The sequence below is a fragment of the Tachysurus vachellii genome, chromosome 5 (genome assembly GCF_030014155.1).
Source record: "Tachysurus vachellii isolate PV-2020 chromosome 5, HZAU_Pvac_v1, whole genome shotgun sequence".
Classification (NCBI taxonomy): domain Eukaryota; kingdom Metazoa; phylum Chordata; class Actinopteri; order Siluriformes; family Bagridae; genus Tachysurus; species Tachysurus vachellii.
The window spans coordinates 23,132,501-23,151,320 of record NC_083464.1 but is presented as its reverse complement, the minus strand read 5'-3'; the positions used below and the strand labels follow the sequence as shown (position 1 = coordinate 23,151,320).

Genomic DNA, 18,820 nt, shown 5'->3' with positions numbered 1-18,820 from the left:
ATATTTGCACACCACAATACATTCGATACCTTCTTATCAGTTAGGGTAAATTAAAGACGATATAAGATCACGTGAGACTGTCATTATACAATGAGTTGATAAATTATTTTTCTAAACTACTGTGAATGAAAAGAAAGTCATCAGATTCAGACATCAACATGCCATGAAGATCTGTAACTAGTACTGTATTCTCCACATGAAAATAAAATAGTAGCTATTAACTTAAATAGTGACCTAAAGAGGACATTCCAGTTCCAAGGATTTCCAGTTGCTGTGAAAATTCATTTCCAGATAAAACATTATTCAGTATTCTATTACGTTAGATGTTTGATCTCCGTGCTAAGAGATGTATTCTTATATAACAATATTTCACTGTGGGTGGATAAAAAAGGTATTTAAGATTTAAGAAGGGGTTGCATGGTGAAGCTACGGCTTTCTAGGAAATTAATTAAGACATACTACACTCTAATGACTGGAAATCATGAAGGCTGGATCATGGAGAATAGCTTGTGTGATGCCTTATGGTATGACAATTAGAAACACAAACCAAACTTTTCCCGTAATATTAATTCTGCTGTTTGTAACATCTTGGCTTTCAGCAACCATCTGTTGAGACCAGGACATCCTCCTTTTCCTACAGCAGCATTTTACTTGAATTGAACAACCGGTTTTATTTGTTTTAAAATGAATTTTGACTTTTGTTATATCTATATTTAAACTATTATATATTTATTATATATACATATATTCCGTATATACATAAAAATACAGCAATTTGTCACGAATCATTAGATTCGAAGCCGATCAATGGAGGTTAACATTTGTAAGTCTTCTTATGTATAAATGTACGTACACTCATTCATATTCGGCTTGATGAACGAGTCCAATTAGGAAGAACAGGAAACTAAAGTGATGAAGGAGGTATAGAGGAATGTAAGATATATAATAAGGCACCACACCAGCTATAAACATCAGCAACCTTATAAGTTATATTAAATCAATGACATGCATTTAATCCCTTCAGCTCCAAGGATCGATTATGCTTGGTTACAGACTACTGTCTAAGTAATGAGCTGATGAGAATAAGTTAATGCTTTACTCATATTTTGGGTCAGGAACATGGGTTGCATGGCCAGTATCAAAAATAAGACTATTGGGTTTTGTCACATGCAAAAAAGCTGGTTAAGGATCTAGAGAGGATTGCAAACAGCACTGGAGAGTGTGATGATACAGTACATTTAGAGCGCTCTATCATGCAATCTGATAATATAATCACTTCTGTCTATACCACTAGAGGGCCTGTGTGGAGATTACAGTCTGGAGAATTAATCAGACACATGAATTTCCTTTCTTTTTGTTGTTCAGATCTACTCTCGAAGAGAATCTGAGACGTGCCTACGTGTAATGTTTAGATCTAGTGTCTAGAGGGAGTCTGTACAGGGTACTGTACGCTAGTGTGTTAGTAAAATATCTATTTTGATTAATAGTCACTGGAAAACACTGCACAATTCATGACTTTTGAAGAAGAGAGAATTCTGGGATGTACAGTAGGAAAATCATAAAGAGCTGTTAGTTCGAATAGACGTATTGTTTGTTTGGGATGTGTGATCTCAGACAGCAGTAAGAGGGGTGGCTGGGAAATCAGAGTTTATGTAGGTAAAGCCCTGGAAATCTTCCTGATTGACAGCTGCGAGAACATCTGGATCAGAGGGAGTCAGGGCTGCAGAGGCAGCCGTGAAAAACTTGTCAAAATTTTCTCCTTTTTTCCCTCCCTGTAAGACAAGAGGGAATAAGAATAATGTGAAGCACAAATTCTCTCTCTCTCTCTCTGTCTCTCTCTCACAAAAAACACACACACACAGTATACTCATAGACAGACATAGACATTTTACTGTCAAAACCAGTCATCTCTAAATGCAAGAATCAGATCATAATTTATGAATCACAATGCAGTAACCAGATTTGTCAGTCTTGGTTGTGATTGGAACGTTGTGAATCCTCATATAACAGCTACAAATCTTAACCTACATCTTTACTATGATCAGGAAACAATAATGAATCACAATTTAGGAAGCTTGTATGTTGTTTCTGAGTCATCAGTTACTCTGACAAAGCTCACGACTGCAACTTGTTGGTTTAAAACATTGCAAAATAGGTTTAGATTGAGAAAAGTAATCTAAGTGAGTGACTCTAAGAGTTATGGAGGCAGGGTTGAAATACAGAGTTACAAATTCTCACAACTATATACAATGTAAAACACACTCAGTCCCCTGAGTTCTGTGAGCTGTGAACCTGAGACAAACTAATGCAAGCTCAATGCGTGATTTATTACATGCAAGTCAGAAATGAAGTGCTCACAAAATACTTGTGCTAAAGATGCAGGTTTATGAGATTGACTGTTATTACTATTATTGATGTACAATTTATGTGCAAATCCTACATAACACATGCAGCACACAAACACACACACACACACATACACACACTTCTCTAATTAATGTTATATAGTAGCATATCAATTTAAAAAATAAAACTTTTCACACATACTGTACACTCGACCACCACATCCCAACACACACACACACACACACACACACACACACACACACAGAAGTGAGAGTTATATTATTTAGGGGAACTGACAGGCCTGGGCTTGAATGGTGGCTGAATCTCAAGTCTCTCCAGTCTGTCCCAGTCTATCCAACGGAAGAAAGGATGCTCACGTATCTCTCTCTCTGCATCCTCTCCCCCACCAAGACGCTTCACTGGATTCTTGGTCAAGAGCTAGAGAGAGTGGGAGAGAGAGTGAGAGAGAGAGAAAGAGAGAGAGAGAGAGAGAGAGAGAGAGATTTATTGGTCAGAATGCACACCATTAAATATAATAATTTTAGAGTCAGCTGCTTCTCTAAACCCTAGCTCAAAATTGGATGATTGAGTGCAGCACACACTGTAGACTTTGCATTTAAATTGGTTTGTGGAGATTACATTTTTTTCATGTGCTTGAGTAACTGTGCAAGTAGTATTATTATTCTTTTAGATTTTGCTTTTAAAAGCCCAGTGAAGTTAAATTAGATTTTCTTCCTCACTCAAACGATTGTGTATTCATAGCCCACACAGTAAGTAGACTGGATTTGCGTTCATTTTAGATGCATGGTTTAATATACTTTTAATAAAAGCAGAAGTGTATTACCCCTTTGCAAATGGCAACAGCCTCACGAGACAGAGTCTTGGGATACGATACACTTTGCTCCATGATGGACTGAAACAATTCCTCTTCATCGATCCCATCAAATGGAGGCTAAGAGAGAACGAGAGAGACAGAGAGATAGACGGAGAGAGAGAGAGAATTATATTTACTTATTTTTGGTTCGATCATCCGTCGTATTTATGTGCATTCTTTAATATATCTAAATTTGTTATTTACAGTTCTACTCTTTCCCATGATGCTTCAGCAATCTTGAAGCTTATGGTGGTGCCAGTAAACCACAATGAATTGCGTTAAATGAATCCATAAAATAATAAAAATTGGACCATATTAAATACACAGCATTAAGGAATCTTATAGCTGTACAGTAGGAATGCATTTTTGTTAAAATTTTGGTTAACAGATGCAACTTTTGTTTGATAGACATGATAGGAATTTTTTGAGTAATTAGTACTTTCTCTAATATCTAAATACAAATGATTCATAGAATATAAATGATAAGTAAATGGAATACAAGTAAAATGCAAGTAAAAGCCAAAAGTAACATCTGATAGTGGAAATGAACCTTAGAAACTTTTACACACAGATTAACTACTGGTCATTTATAATTAACCAGTAAGCCAACGGCAATCACTTACAGAAATAGTTCCAGGATGTATTTAAATAGCACTTCATAGTTTAGCTAATACTTTATAATTACTTTCATTAATGCATCATTAATAGGTATAAACAAGCTAATCAACACATTGAACAAACATCGACAAATGTACCACATGTATCGCAATGGACCTGTACTATTTATTCTTTCATTTTTAGTAAATACGTATGTAAATATGTAAACTATAGCTTTAAACCTTAGATGCAGCTAAACATCGTGGTAGCAACTCTACATATGTCTAGACATGAATTCGGTAGTTATTATATGGATGTTTTGGCGGTATGTAAAATGTAGTGGAAGCTGTTTATACAGTATGTAATCTTGTAGTAAATATGCATCTTAGGTCCTTTGCTCTACAAGCGTGACCTTATCCACCCTCAATAGAAACTGCTATCTTTTAAACAATTTTCTTTGAACATATTTTTTATATTTTGCAATATGTATAAGCTACACTTTGGATGGTAGTAAAGAAAAGAACAGATCAGACACAAAACACTGTGTTACATTCATTATTTGGCCAACACACATTAAGTTAGATTGCTGAAATGATGTAATCTTGAGTAACTACATGAACTCTTATTTCAAATGATTTGCTCATATTACATTTGTAATAACTTTTAGCTATTAAAGATACAATGATAAATATACATAGATGAACAACTAAATGGCTCTATTTAACTAGTAATTATTGATTTATTTATGAATGTTATAAACATTTAAGGTATTTAATTTACTTCCAGAGGCTACTTACTACTATCAACTACTTCTACTAAACATTTAGTTTAACATTTCAATGGTTATTTTGTCACATCAGATGTGATTGTGAGCTCATTTATTATTTTTTTGCTAGCAGATTTTTGCTCATTTACATTCAGTATATAATGATCTATGATGAACTATCATATAGAAATGCTTGTTTTAATGGACAAATTCTGGATAATTAATAATTCATTTATATAGATTATAAAATGCATTCATTAAAGTTATGAGCTCATCATTGGAGTGTCCCTTACATGTTGTCTCAGATTGTCAATATTGTCACATAATAATCTCCAACTGCCTACACATTGGGCAATAACAAACCCTATTGTTACTGTTTACACAGAATGTAATTAGCCAACTAATCCTTTTTTCTGTATCCAATTACTTACTGTATAGCTGACACAGATTTGCCCTTATGAGGCTTAACTATAGTTATGTATAAGTTACATAAAGTGTGGCTGAATTAGTAGATGCAGATAGATTATAAGACTGGGCTGTAAAGAAAGAATACTGTTGCTTTCTAACACTTAGTTTCTCGTCTTGTACACTAACTGCTCCCTTCACTTCTACTTTATTACTCTTATCAATTATTTAAACAGCACTGGCAGAAATGTAGACAATCATAGCAGAACTTTAACCTGTAACACAGCTTGCGTAACACATATCCCATCAATCTGACTAGAGAACACAGCGAAATGATTCTATATGCATTCTGCTGTTACGTTCAAATTTATGTTAACGGCAAACAAGTTCAAAGGACGCACTGAATTATTCCCTGAATGATTCTCTTGCCAAATGTGCTTCATATGTAGACAATAAGAATGCCTATGCTTTTCCTGCGACTGTAATAAAGTTTGCATGAAGATGTACAATGAAACGTTTTTAAGTGGTTTAAGCTGTTGAGTAAAAAAAATAATACCAGATATTTTGACAGGGACACTGATTACTTTGGGATTGAGCCCAAAACAGTTCAAATTTGCTTGCAATGGTTTCAGATGACAGAACACAGAAACATTATCACATTGCAGGCCTGAGTAAATCATCTAAAATTAGTTTTAGAGTATCTATTTAGAAAGCTTTCTTTTAGGGGTTGAACAAATGAACATCTTCAGAACGGTTAACTCTGGAAGAGGGTGTATGTTTACGTACCTGGCCAGCCAGCATCTCATAAAGGAGAACCCCATATGACCACCAGTCTACTGCTTTACCATATGGCTGATATGCTACAATCTGATAAATAAACAGATAAACTAATGATTAAACAATGCTCATAAAGCAGAACTGTACCATGCAACTTAAAGGATAAGTCCACCATAAAAGACATTACATTTATTTAGATTGAAGTATATTTGATGCAGCAGACTCCACACTTGAGTGTAACGTTTTCCCAGTCTGATCACCAGACCATTGATTTCATGGGTTTTACATACTGGCTTATGTTGCCATTTGGTCCAGTTGCTTCAGAACCCACTTTAACAGAACATGGGATGTAGTGGTAATGTCATCCATGAATTCCCTGCCTACTGGTTGCGGCAGGTTTTGGTCATCTGTTTTTTTTTTCTATTTGCTGTAATAATCAGGGTCATGTCAGGGAAAATTTTATACCTTTATACCTAACTATACCTTTTTGCATGGACTGCCACTGTGTTTCAAATTAATATTACAGAATTGAAAATTAATGTTTTTGAAGTAACTGGTGATCATGTTTTGGATGTGGCAAGCTTGACAGTTCCTTGTGTATCTAGATCACTTCACGTCTTGATTCTAGAAGAGCCCCAGAATATGGTTCTTGCATGCTACCCTACTGGTTCACTGCATTTGGTCCATTTTTCTGGACAACTAGTAGGTCGGGATAGGTTTTCTGTGCTGTGGGTGGCTTCGTCCACCAAGTGGTTTAAGGACAAAGTAGGTGTGGTGAGATCTGAGTACTACAATGTCTGTGTACAATGTACTACAATGTCTCTGTACTACAATGTCCTTACCTAGTGTATATCTACACCACCTTTTCCAAAATAGAAATAGTAGAAACAGCAATATGTAAACTTTTCCACAACTGAGATCATAGATTGATTATAAATACTGATAAATACTGTATCAGGTGGACTTTTCCTTTAAAAGCAATTATAAGAAGAAACTGTCAGTAGACAAAAATGACGATGACATGCCTTGATGTTTTAAAATGTTTACAACAAAGAATATATTATCCATGTTAATAAGGAATAACAAAGAACATAAGGAATTATTCCAGGGTAACAACATCAGGGTAAATATAGTGCTGAGTCTATGATATGATAATGATCATAAAGAATTTTTGTATGTGTGTGTGTGTGTTTGTGTGTGTGTTTGTGTGTGTCTGTGTGTATGTATGTGTGTGAGAGAGAGACACACTATGCATAGATATAGTCTCTATGCATAATGACAGAGACAAAAACATACATTTTGGATTAAATGAGGTCAATAACAGTTACCGTAACTGCTCTTATAAAGGGGAATTGCACCAGACATATTTTGGGTCCAAGTGTCGTGATTGTACTACATTGCTGGCTATGTGTGAGTGTGTTTAGCGTAAGTGTGCACTGTATCTGTATCTGTATCTGTTTAGTGCTCCAAATATCTCTATCTATATTCAGATTTAAACCCAAGGTGGGTGTGTCCTAAATCCAATTCGCCTCATGCCTAAATGTTTTAAATGGAACCTGACCATGTCTAGCTACCTAGTATTGATCAGGCTATTATTCAACAGGATATAAATGAATTTATATAGGATTTACATTTGACAATTCTATCAGGATTAGGCTTGACTAACAAATGATTTTCTTGGTGTTGTTTTGATTACATTACATTACCATTATGCCCTAAAATACAATGTGAAAAACAGGGCTTAAAACTGCTGGATGTAGATTTTGAGTGTTATCTCAAGTCCTATCTGTTAGCTGTACGACAATGTTTAATGGGTGACATCGTGGTAGAGTGGGTAGTGTTACATTGTCCTCTATGGTCCCTAGTTAAATCTTGAACTTGTTTAATTACATATGCACTTTTTTTGCACATTCTTCTTGCATCCGTGTGTGTCCTCTCACCTCCAAAAACCAGAGCCAGTGGTAGCAAGTTTCCTTTTTAACTTTTGCTAGCTAGCTAAACCCTTTGGCCTTGTTGTAGAGGAAGGTGTCCAGCATGCTATTTGCCCAGAGTGCTGTTTACTTACTGCCTAAAGTAAAGTGTATGGCTCTAAGGCTACTATCATTAGCTAAGTAGTAAGAAAACATCCCTGGATTTACTACCTGATGTGTGCGCCCTTGTGTTTGTTATATTATATTATAGAGTTGAAGATATTGTTATGCAATCTGATTTGCGATTCTTGGCGATTCTTGGTTTGGGCAATTAGCCAACATTAGCCATCTCCTATGAAGCAGAACTTAAAAATAAGGTTGGAGCATGATGACACGTGAAGGACCTAAGCATTAAAAAATCCCACAAAATAACCAGAGCATGTTGTTTCTTCCTTTGATTCCTTTCTAATTTTATGTGATTTTTAAAAAAAATAAAAACTGCAGAAATAACTGCAGATATTTAATCTACGTGTGTGGTCTTCTAATGACCTATTTGCCATGCATTTTTTTAAATGTTTTTTGTGTGTTTTTCTTTTTACTTTCCTAATTATTCTTTTTTCATCATGCATAAAAAATATTCAACTCAACACTAATAATAATGCTGATGCATGCAGGACTCTCGTTTAGAGAAAGTGTGTGTGCACCTACTGTATAGACAATCACTTTCTTTGACATATATACCATGAGCACACATCACCTCCATTACAAACAGTGAAATAGTGAACAGTGAACATTTACATTCACAGGCACAAATGTACGTGCACACACAAGGTTACTGATGTTGAACATACATTTCGAATCATCGTGTTAAGTGATTCCAACACAGAGGCACAGGGAAGAAAACACAGCAAGAACACATCTTGCATCATGAACAAGGAGACACGTGAATGGAGAAGAAAAAGATTCCACTGTGTTTATATTCTGACATTTGGAAATGATTTGACAAGGTATATAACTAAACACAGACGACATGAAGCAGGACTGTATGATATCAGCAAAGTGCGTGTACAGTATATCTATTAATGGACAAGCTGTATGATTTCAAAAGGCTTCATTTGCTTTGACAGTGTTATAATTAGAAATGGTTGATTTTACTGCACCATTGCACCAGATGTCCTAAATACGAAAGCCATAATTAAAGCCTCTCTTTATTAATATAATTACAGATACTGATTTTGTAATAATCTGTAAAGTGAGTGTGTGTACTGTATATTCGGAGCTGTGGTTGGGGGAAACAATGAACCTCAGGAGCAATGTAGTCCGGAGTGCCACAGAATGTCCGTGTGGTGTCTCCCTCCATCATGCCTTCCCTGCACATCCCGAAATCAGCTATCTTTATGTGGCCCTCACTGTCTAACAGCACATTATCCAATTTGAGATCTCTAACAGGAAACAGAGAGAAAGAAGAAGGGATAGATAATGCAAAAGCTTCCTTTTTAAAGGCCTGACATACTTAGCCGTGCAGTATATGAAAAGTTAATGGGTTTTCCTGTCATGTCAGCAGTACCTATAGATGATGCCTTTGCTGTGCAGGAAGAAGAGGCCCACAGCTATCTCTGCTGCATAGAATCTGCCAAAGAAGTATTGTTCAATCACGTCAACATGTTCAGCTAGCAAGAGAATGGAAATAGAAGGAAAAGGGACCAATACTCACGCAGCATGGGGCTCTTTAAATTTTCCAACAATCTGAATATGAAACATGAGATCTCCACCATTCACATATTCCATTACATAGTACAGACGATCCTGTAGAAGAGAAACAATTATACTATACGTAGAAGCGCGTTGTAAAAATCTCCAGAAATTAAACGATTGATAAATGATAAGCAAATATTTGGGGATAAATACGCAAACAAACCAGTAATTAATAAACGTGATAACATTTAACAAAGCTTACAGTTTGTTACATAATTACACCCTGTCAATTTTAAATCCCTTAGACACAGACATCTCCCCCACACACTAGCACATTATGTAATCCCCCATAGACGAAATTTAAAAAAGCAAACTGTTCTCATTAAGTTACCCCTCCCATCATACTATTAATGGCCTTGCTAAAGAGCATGAGGGCTAATTAATTAATTTAATAATTGAGCCTCAGATTTAGGCCAGCACGCTGTTCTTTGTTAATGATGTGAACATTTTGTACATGATTATAACACAAAGTCAGAGTAGAAGTGCTATGCTGACATGGCTCGGTGTAAGAGATCCAATATGCCACCTGCATTGATATGAAGCAGGGGCACTAGGGCCAGGATAAGGGCAGTTATGTGAGGGAGGATGACCTGGGGCAAAAACACTGCAGCTGTTCCATCAGGGATACTGAAAAAAGAAGAATTTTCGTATATGGGACATATCTTAAATGTGTGCACACACACACACACACACACACACACACACACACACACACACACACACACACACACACACACATACATACACACACACATACACAAACACACACACACACCTCAGTCTGGAAAGCGCAAAAGAGAGACGTGAGGAAGTGAGGTCGGCTGCCCAATCCCAGAACTCTCCGCTCCACCATGGCGCTCTCTGTGTCCTCGTCCTGAAACAGCACATCTTTCTTCAGTACCTTCACTGCAAACAAGCGGTCGCTACATCGTTCCTCTGCCAGCATCACCTGCAGAAAAAACACCGGATTCTTTCAGATTCTCTTTAACTGAAAATTGATTAAGCCATGACCGTGTCCCTGACTTGGATAAAGCACTCACTCACTCACTCATTTTCTACCGCTTATCCGAACTACCTCGGGTCACAGGGAGCCTGTGCCTATCTCAGGTGTCATCGGGCATCAAGGCAGGATACACCCTGGACGGAGTGCCAACCCATCGCAGGGCACACACACACACACACACACTCGTTCACTCACGCAATCACACACTAGGGACAATTTTTCCAGAGATGCCAATCAACCTACCACGCATGTCTTTGGACCGGGGAGGAAACTGGAGCACTCGGAGAATGCCCCCGAGGCAAGGGGAGAACATGCAAACTCCACACACACAAGGCGGAGGCGGGAATCGAACCCCCAACCCTGGAGGTGTGAGGCGAACGTGCTAACCACTAAGCCACCGTGCCCCCGTTGGATAAAGCAGTTACTGAATATCAGTGTATAAATGATTAAAACTCTATTATTATTTATTATTCATTATTATTCATGTGTTAATAAATTTGTAACTTTGAATAATGATGCTGAACATTTCATACAACCCTCATTATATAATCATATAACCCTTAACACATGAGAGGAAAGCAATTTGAGTGAAGCAATCAGAATTCAATCCTGCAGAATCTAATATTTAATCGCACGGCCTCTCGTCTCCACTCTGATTTTTCCCTCGTTCTCATTTCCATATAATATCTCTCATCCTTGGCAAGCAAAATCTCCTGGTGCTAAAAAAAAAACAAAAAACCCAGCAGTCTTTCTGTACATCCAGCTGAGCTGAACACAAATGAACACTGTTGCAGTTTTAATTGAACATTAATGTCTTTCTCTCCTTCACATGCTCGTTGTCTGCATCCCATGTCTCTCCTGTCCCTCCACCAGGGCGTAACCCTGTGCTCTTATATAAGCACTACTGTTGTGCACACATATTGGAATGAGAACATCCAGGCACTCGCACATGCACATTTATAGCAGTAGTGATTTGCAAATATCGTAACAGCAGAAATATTTCTTATTACATCTTTATGGCTTGAGGACAGCAGGTAAGTGACTTATGCTAATGATCACAATAATTCTAGAACTGATCCTAATCAGAACCCAGAAGCATAATGTGGCCATAGAGGCTATCAAGCTTGATGCATGCAAGAGCTAATATCATTAAACAGGGCTGGCAGGTTTCAGAAAAATTCTACATCCCAAAATCCACACAAAAGACCTAAAAGTAGCACCAAAAATAATTTTTCTCAGCATTTACTTGTGGATTAAAGATACAGACATTAACCACTCTATAATAGCCGATTCTTTGCAAGATATAACAGAAATCCTTCTGTACATTACAGATCATAGACACAGTGTGTTCGCTTTCAATTTCTTTTTTAAGGCTTGTCAGATTTATTTCTAATTATTTTTTATAAAATAAGATCTCAGCACCATTTACTGAACCCTTAACTGTTATGATGAATGAGTGCTGGCTTTTTTTGTTATTCATCTCTGGCTAAAAAATGTAATTGTAAATGTAAAGCATATTTTAATTGGAGGGGTTTTGATATATGATGCCTTTTGATGTAATGTGCAACAACAACAACAACAACAACAAAACTATTTTCATCCTGGAAATTGAATTATGTATAGGCGTAGGATTGTGTCTTTTGCTTTTGACTGAGTGTGCGCGTGGTACCTTGCCAAAGCTACCCTTCCCTAGCACCATAAGGAAGTTGAAGTCATGGAGTCCAACTCGGCCCTTTCCCACTGGTAAGCTGGTGGGTGCAGGACTCACAACAGGTGGGGTGACAGCAGGCACAGGTGTGGGCACAGTAACAGGAGCAGGAGGAAGAGAGGGAGAGACAACAGAGTCTGGCTCCTGTTGAGAGTCAGACAAACATAGAAAGTGAAAGAGAGTTACATACGAATTAACAACCAAGGGCATCAATCACTCATGAATGAAACTCTACTGCCCCCAAGTGGGCATGTTTAATAAAGGAAATTATCAGCTCATGGAGCAACGGTGCTCCATGAGTCTCTGTGTGCTTGTTTCCATGGCCCTCAGGGAACCTTTTACAAATTTCTCTCACTCACTCTCTCTCATTTTCTACCGCTTATCCGAACTACCTCGGGTCACAGGGAGCCTGTGCCAATCTCAGGCGTCATCGGGTATCAAGGCAGGATACACCCTGGACGGAGTGCCAACCCATCGCAGGGCACACACACACTCTCATTCACTCACACACTACGGACAATTTTTCAGAAATGCCAATCAACCTACCATGCATGTCTTTGGACCGGGGAGGAAACTGGAGTACCCGGAGGAAACCCCCGAGGCACGGGGAGAACATGCAAACTCCACACACACAAGGCGGGGGCAGGAATCGAACCCCCAACAATGGAGGTGTGAGGCGAACGTGCTAACCACTAAGCCACCGTGCCCCCCCTTTACAAATTTGATCCTGTTTAACATTCACATGTATCACTAGTAATTCACTATATTTGATTCCTTAGTTCATGTGTTTCAAGAGCTGAGAAAGAGCCAAACATATAAAGTATCTGAGGGTCTGAGGCCTGCATTAGGAAGCACTGCACTAAAGAGCTGAAAGAGACGTGTGTTAGATACCTGTAAGTCTGGATCAGGTACAGGGATATTGTAGTACTCTCCCTCATCCTGGTTCAGCAGTTTAAACCAACCGCTAACAGGACGACGAAATATCTCACTCACTCCAAAAGAGAGAGCTCCCATGAAGTCATTCCGAGATGTACGATCCCAGTCCCATACCTCTATAGATAAGCGCCTATCCCACTGCCTGCCTCTCACTGAACTATAGAGGCAAATAGGTCGAAAGACAGAGAAAAGAATATAGAAGAGTAGAAATAGAAGTCAGGAAATTGCAGTGTAGAAAGAGAAATCTCAAAGTCAAGTTACAAGCAGAGACATATAATGTACACTGTTCAGTACAAATCAGGAGAAGATTTGAATGCATTTTTTTTTTAGACAAACGTACACAGATGCTCATACTCACAAGACAAAACTTTCATTAAAGACAGGGTTTAGAGTAGAACGAATCGTCTTGGTTTTCTGTTTGCTGTGGCTCTTCGGGTCTGGAATAAGTTTGAGCTTCACATAGGGGTCAGACAAGCCATTGGGGTCCATGGGAATCAGGTTCCTTGCTTCATGTACTAACACAGGAAACATCAAATCAAGTCACAAGTGAATACAAAGTTCAGTAGCATTTTTGCTGACCAGTGTATGGTGCGCTAATATTTCAGACTAGCTACTAATTTCAATTTTAATCAAAAACTATGGAAGCGTTTGTATGTGGATTATTACACTTTAGTTTCAGGAGAAAATAAACAGTTTATTGGGTTGAGTGAATTGCTGAACTAAACACACACCCAAGGTGGATGGGAAAACATAAAATCTCAGATGCATGCTATCTTCATCAACACTGTAAGGGGTACGAATTATGAAGTATGATTAGAATTCAAAAGAGGTATATGTCTGACTTTGTAAGACTTTTTTTTTTTTACTGCCAATCACACACTTTTAGCTTACAGCAATCTTCTACAGCACCAGTTATATTCTGCTTTATTTAATCTATGCCTGACAGCTCGGATGGAGATTAGGTGCTGACCGATAATAATGGAAAGAACGAATGCATGCACAATATTGCTATGGGAAAGGAAATGAAAAAAATCTTATTTGACAGTTTCATTAAATGCAGTGTGAAAAGTAACACAGACACGAAAAAAAAAAAAACACTGAAATCTAAAAATATTTCTAAGAAATCTGTTAAACCACTAAAATAATCAACATACTCATAAACTCAAAAACATACTAAAACTACATTTTAAAAGGACAACTTTTAATTTATTATTATTATTATTATTATTATTATTATTATTATTATTATTATTATTATTATTATTATTATTATTATCTAATATAACTTATTTAAGTTAGTAGGCTCAATGATTTTTTTTCTCCCTCTTTAGTGAATGTCAACACTGCTCTCTGCTGGTGAACAGCTGAATTCTGACAAACAACTGCTACTTTCATTTTTTTTTCAATTCTCATCCTTTTTTATATTCACCACATTCAACTAATTCATGACAGTGTCTTTAATTCTTTATTCTTACCTGTACCTGCAACTTGTGCTGTCATCTGTTTGCTCATCATTGTACAACACTCCTTGACCTTCAATCTTACTGACTACTGAATACTCTTTTTTTATTTTATTTAACCTTTATTTAACCAGGAAAAAAAAAATCCCATTGAGATTCAGAATCTCTTTTTCAAGGGAGTCCTGGCCAAGACAGCAGTACAAAAAGTTTCATATTTAAAGTACAGTAAAACAGTAAAACAGACAAGATACAGTACAGTAACAGAAAGAGAAGAAAAAAAAATACAATTAAACATAATCTCCACATAATCACCAGCAGCACTCAGTAGTAGCACATGTGCATATAGTACTCAAGTAATCCTTTATCCTAATTTTAAACTGCATCAATGTTGGTAAATAGTCTAATTTAAGATGTTTCTGCAGTTTATACCAGGATGATGGAGCAAAAAATTTAAAGGCACTTTCACCGAAAACAGTTCGCGTTCGGGGAATGTCATACATGATTTGACCATTTAATCTAAGATTACATTTCCCAGCAGTGACTTTAGGAATCAGGAGAGAACATAAATAAGAAGGCAGTTTACACAGTATGGCCTTATAAAGAAAAATATACCAATGCTCCCACCTGCGATTATGCAAAGAAGGCCAACCAACACTCTCAAACAACTTACAGTGAAAAATCTTAGTACTGCATGGTATACTGAGTCCAGCATTTTCAGAGAAGATTGATTGGCATGCATATATAAAATATCACCATAATCGAGCCGTGACAAAAATGTTACTTGTATAAATGTTTTTCTCGCACTAAAAGAAAAACAGCCTTTATTTCTATAATAGAAACCCAACTTTGCTCTAAGTTTTTTTTTTGCTAGACATTCTATATGCTGCTTAAAAGACAAACTTTTTTCTAAGAAGAAACCAAGATATTTGTAGACTGCTACTCGTTCAATTATTCTCTCATCTAGAGTAACAATCTGACAAGCATTGTCTGTGTTCCTTGATTTAGAGAAGCACATTTTTACTCTTACTCTTACTGACAGGATCTAACTGGGATCCTGGCTTGTTTTTTTCAGCTGTGACCTTCATAAAGTCTAAATATTAGCCTTAATTAACCCTTTCATTTTCCATTACCTGTGTCTATAATGCCTAAGTTAGTCCAGGGTGAGGATGGATTCGCACAGGAGCAGAAACCTGATGGCCAGCTAAAGTAGAGTTGAATAATGGTGGCAGTAAATAAAGCGATACCCTCATCTCCAGGCCTCTGCCAACACCTCCTCCTCATCCAAGGCAACTTCCTATACTACCACACATCATGACAAAGAAAGCTGTTTGATTTCTTCATTGTGCACCATTAAAAGACCATCAGCGATGTACCTGGCACACACAATCATCTAGCCTCTTCCAAAAAAGACAACTTAGTTTACCACAGAGTCTGCTGCAGCAAAGTACTACACCAGTAAAGCACAAGGTTGTGGACCTGCTGCTACCTGATAAAATGTATGCTGTCCAGGAGTCATTCACTGGTTTCTTTTGTTTCATAGACCTGATTAAATATGTCTAAAATGGTGCACAATAGTCAGCCAACTGGAAAAACATTGAGTAGTCTTATAATGGCTTGAGCTTGGTTTCTAATATCCTTCTTTTTTAAAAACTACCTGAGAGCATGTCAACTTAAGCCAGGAGCTCCCAGTCTACAAAAGGCAGACATGTGCGTAAAAGACCAGCAGATGTGTTCAGCACCACACCCGATCACGCCTGCATAATCCAATCCCAAATCAGATCACCATCAGTATTTACTTATCACTGGGTCAGCTGGGTCCAGGGTTGGGGGTTCGATTCCCGCCTCCGCCTTGTGTGTGGAGTTTGCATGTTCTCCCCGTGCCTCGGGGGTTTCCTCCGGGTACTCCGGTTTCCTCCCCCGGTGCAAAGACATGCATGGTAGGTTGATTGGCATCTCTGGAAAATTGTCCGTAGTGTGTGATTGTGTGAGTTAATGAGAGTGTGTGTGTGCCCTGCGATGGGTTGGCATTCCGTCCAGGGTGTATCCTGCCTTGATGCCCGATGATGTCTGAGATAGGCACAGGCTCCCCGTGACCCGAGGTAGTTCGGGTTAAGCGGTAGAAAATGAGTGAGAGTGAGTGAGTGGGTCAGCTGGGTATGTGAGCCTTCAATTCTGTAATTTCTGATTAGACAACACACAGCGTAACAAGAAAGGTCATGATGAACCTCTATCCTAGATCTCACAAAGAGCAACTGACATGTAGCCTTATTGCTAGACTCCCCCTCTCCCCATGTGTTCACTACCCCTAAAGGCCTACCAATATATATAATCTGCCAAAAGTGCACCTTCAACCTTTGAGCACTTTATAAATATTGCCACTGATATGCAGCAGTCTAACTAATTCACCTTTGCAGGAGCACCCTTAAACCCCAGGAGAAGTAGTTTGAAACAGTGAAAAACTTTCCACTGCCATGCACAAAAAAACAAATCAAGTACATGCCTTCCTTGAGGCTATTACTGTTGATTTATGACTTAATTCCCCTTTGTAGCCTCCCTCCTTTTAGCTAGGACAAAAAAGCCCAGCCCAAAAAAGGTAAGGTTCTTACATTTAAAATAGTGTTGATAAAATTTACTGTCAGACAGTCAGAAATCCATCCATCCATCCGTCCGTCTATCTATCTATCTATCTATCTATCTATCTATCTATCTATCTATCTATCTATCTATCTATCTATCTATCTATCTATCTAGCATGCCATCGTTTTTCTCAGCTATAAACTGTAGCACTTGATTAGAAGGCGCTTGACATTAAATGACCAGCACACAAGTTGCATAGCCGACCACAGCTATGTACACGTTTCTTCTGTTTACAATTATTATTGGTGTCAAAAAGATGTGGACTGAGGAACCAGGCCTCAGATAAAAAGATCAACCACTTCATCAGCATGAAATAAAATTCAAAATTATATTAAATATACCAAGGACTAAAGCAAAGAGGGGCTGAATCACACAATTACTCTGACACACCAACCAAAAGTCTTTACACATTCACCTGAGGAAGAGGAAACAGCACAAAGTTGAGACCCCAAGCAGGTCAGAGCACTTTGCAGAGAAACTGCACATACTGCTCCACTATTCCCTTCACGCTTACTTAATTTACACACACTGGACTCCTTAAACTTCCTATATATGTCATTGATGTCATCTAAGATGGTGATAATGTATAATGTTAGAGCCTAAGCTGTGATAACTGCATATAAGTAATTTCCTTAGAGATCAACACTTTCTTTTCTCTCACCTGTGACATAGATATCCTCCTTCTCTCCACGCACACTCAGGTGGATCCGTCCTCTTTTCTCAGTGTGGTCATGCCCACATAGACTGGGTACACTGTTCTCACATCGCTTATGAACGTTCATCTCACAGCCTTAAACAAACATACATACAGAAAAAAGACGAATCAAAATCAGACTTAGCCTTGATTTTGTGCTCAATTCTAATTGTGTTTGTCAACTTTTTTAAAAGACCCCTGAACTACTGACCATGCAGCAAGATTGTACTGTAAGATGTGGAAACACACCTATTTCTGTTGTCTCGTTGGAATCCACCTGTTGGACAGTGCATTTATCAACTATATCCTATACTGCTTGGAATTACTTGGAGTATTCACAAATAAGCCACACCTCTTTGTGGCAACAGCACTCGTAGCCAATCCAAAAAATATTACGCTGACATAATTCCAAATCATTTGGCGGACATAAGGCCTAGTGCTATCATTCAAATATCTTCCTGCTGGGCATTTTTCCCAAAACTAATCAGAGGCTACTTCATTCCATTTCTGCTTGCTGCTTCCAGATGTCTTTGCATATTTGTATCTGGAACTGAGTCTAAGCCAAAGCATGTTAAATGGCCACTGCAAGGAACATTTAGAAGACACAGCATACAGAATTGAATGCGAGTGAAAATGTCAATGCCAGGCAAAGTTTCTGCAGAAAAACAAACACAGTCCCAAAATGACAACATAATATGAGACCATAATGTATCAGAAAGAAAATCCTATTATTTTTTATTGACCCAGACCAGTCTGTACATATTGGTACTCTGAAAATAAATCACACAAGTTCCTGTTTAAAACACAAACTGTATTTAATGGCTAAAAAGATCTATGTTTAATTCCTACGCTAAACTGTCGAAACGGAATAAGCCTGCAAATCAGATCTCTTTGGTTTTTGTAATATTAAATACTGAGGTAATTCACAGGTCAGAACTCATGCACAATGTCA

General features: G+C 37.8%; 1 protein-coding gene across 1 annotated transcript in view; it reads right to left on the bottom strand.

Moving 5' to 3' along the window:
- The window catches only part of prkcg (protein kinase C, gamma), a 24,893-nt gene continuing 6,073 nt past the window's right edge, over nt 1–18,820 (bottom strand). Inside the window, exons 6-17 of the mRNA XM_060869307.1 lie at nt 17,836–17,964; nt 13,436–13,592; nt 13,033–13,234; nt 12,103–12,285; nt 10,206–10,379; nt 9,390–9,481; nt 9,243–9,305; nt 8,979–9,117; nt 5,775–5,855; nt 3,191–3,298; nt 2,644–2,784; nt 1–1,772 (exon numbers count right to left, since the gene is read on the bottom strand). Coding sequence (XP_060725290.1) covers nt 1,611–1,772; nt 2,644–2,784; nt 3,191–3,298; nt 5,775–5,855; nt 8,979–9,117; nt 9,243–9,305; nt 9,390–9,481; nt 10,206–10,379; nt 12,103–12,285; nt 13,033–13,234; nt 13,436–13,592; nt 17,836–17,964 — 1,631 coding nt within the window. The 3' untranslated portion in view covers nt 1–1,610. The remainder of the gene's footprint in view (nt 1,773–2,643; nt 2,785–3,190; nt 3,299–5,774; nt 5,856–8,978; nt 9,118–9,242; nt 9,306–9,389; nt 9,482–10,205; nt 10,380–12,102; nt 12,286–13,032; nt 13,235–13,435; nt 13,593–17,835; nt 17,965–18,820) is intronic.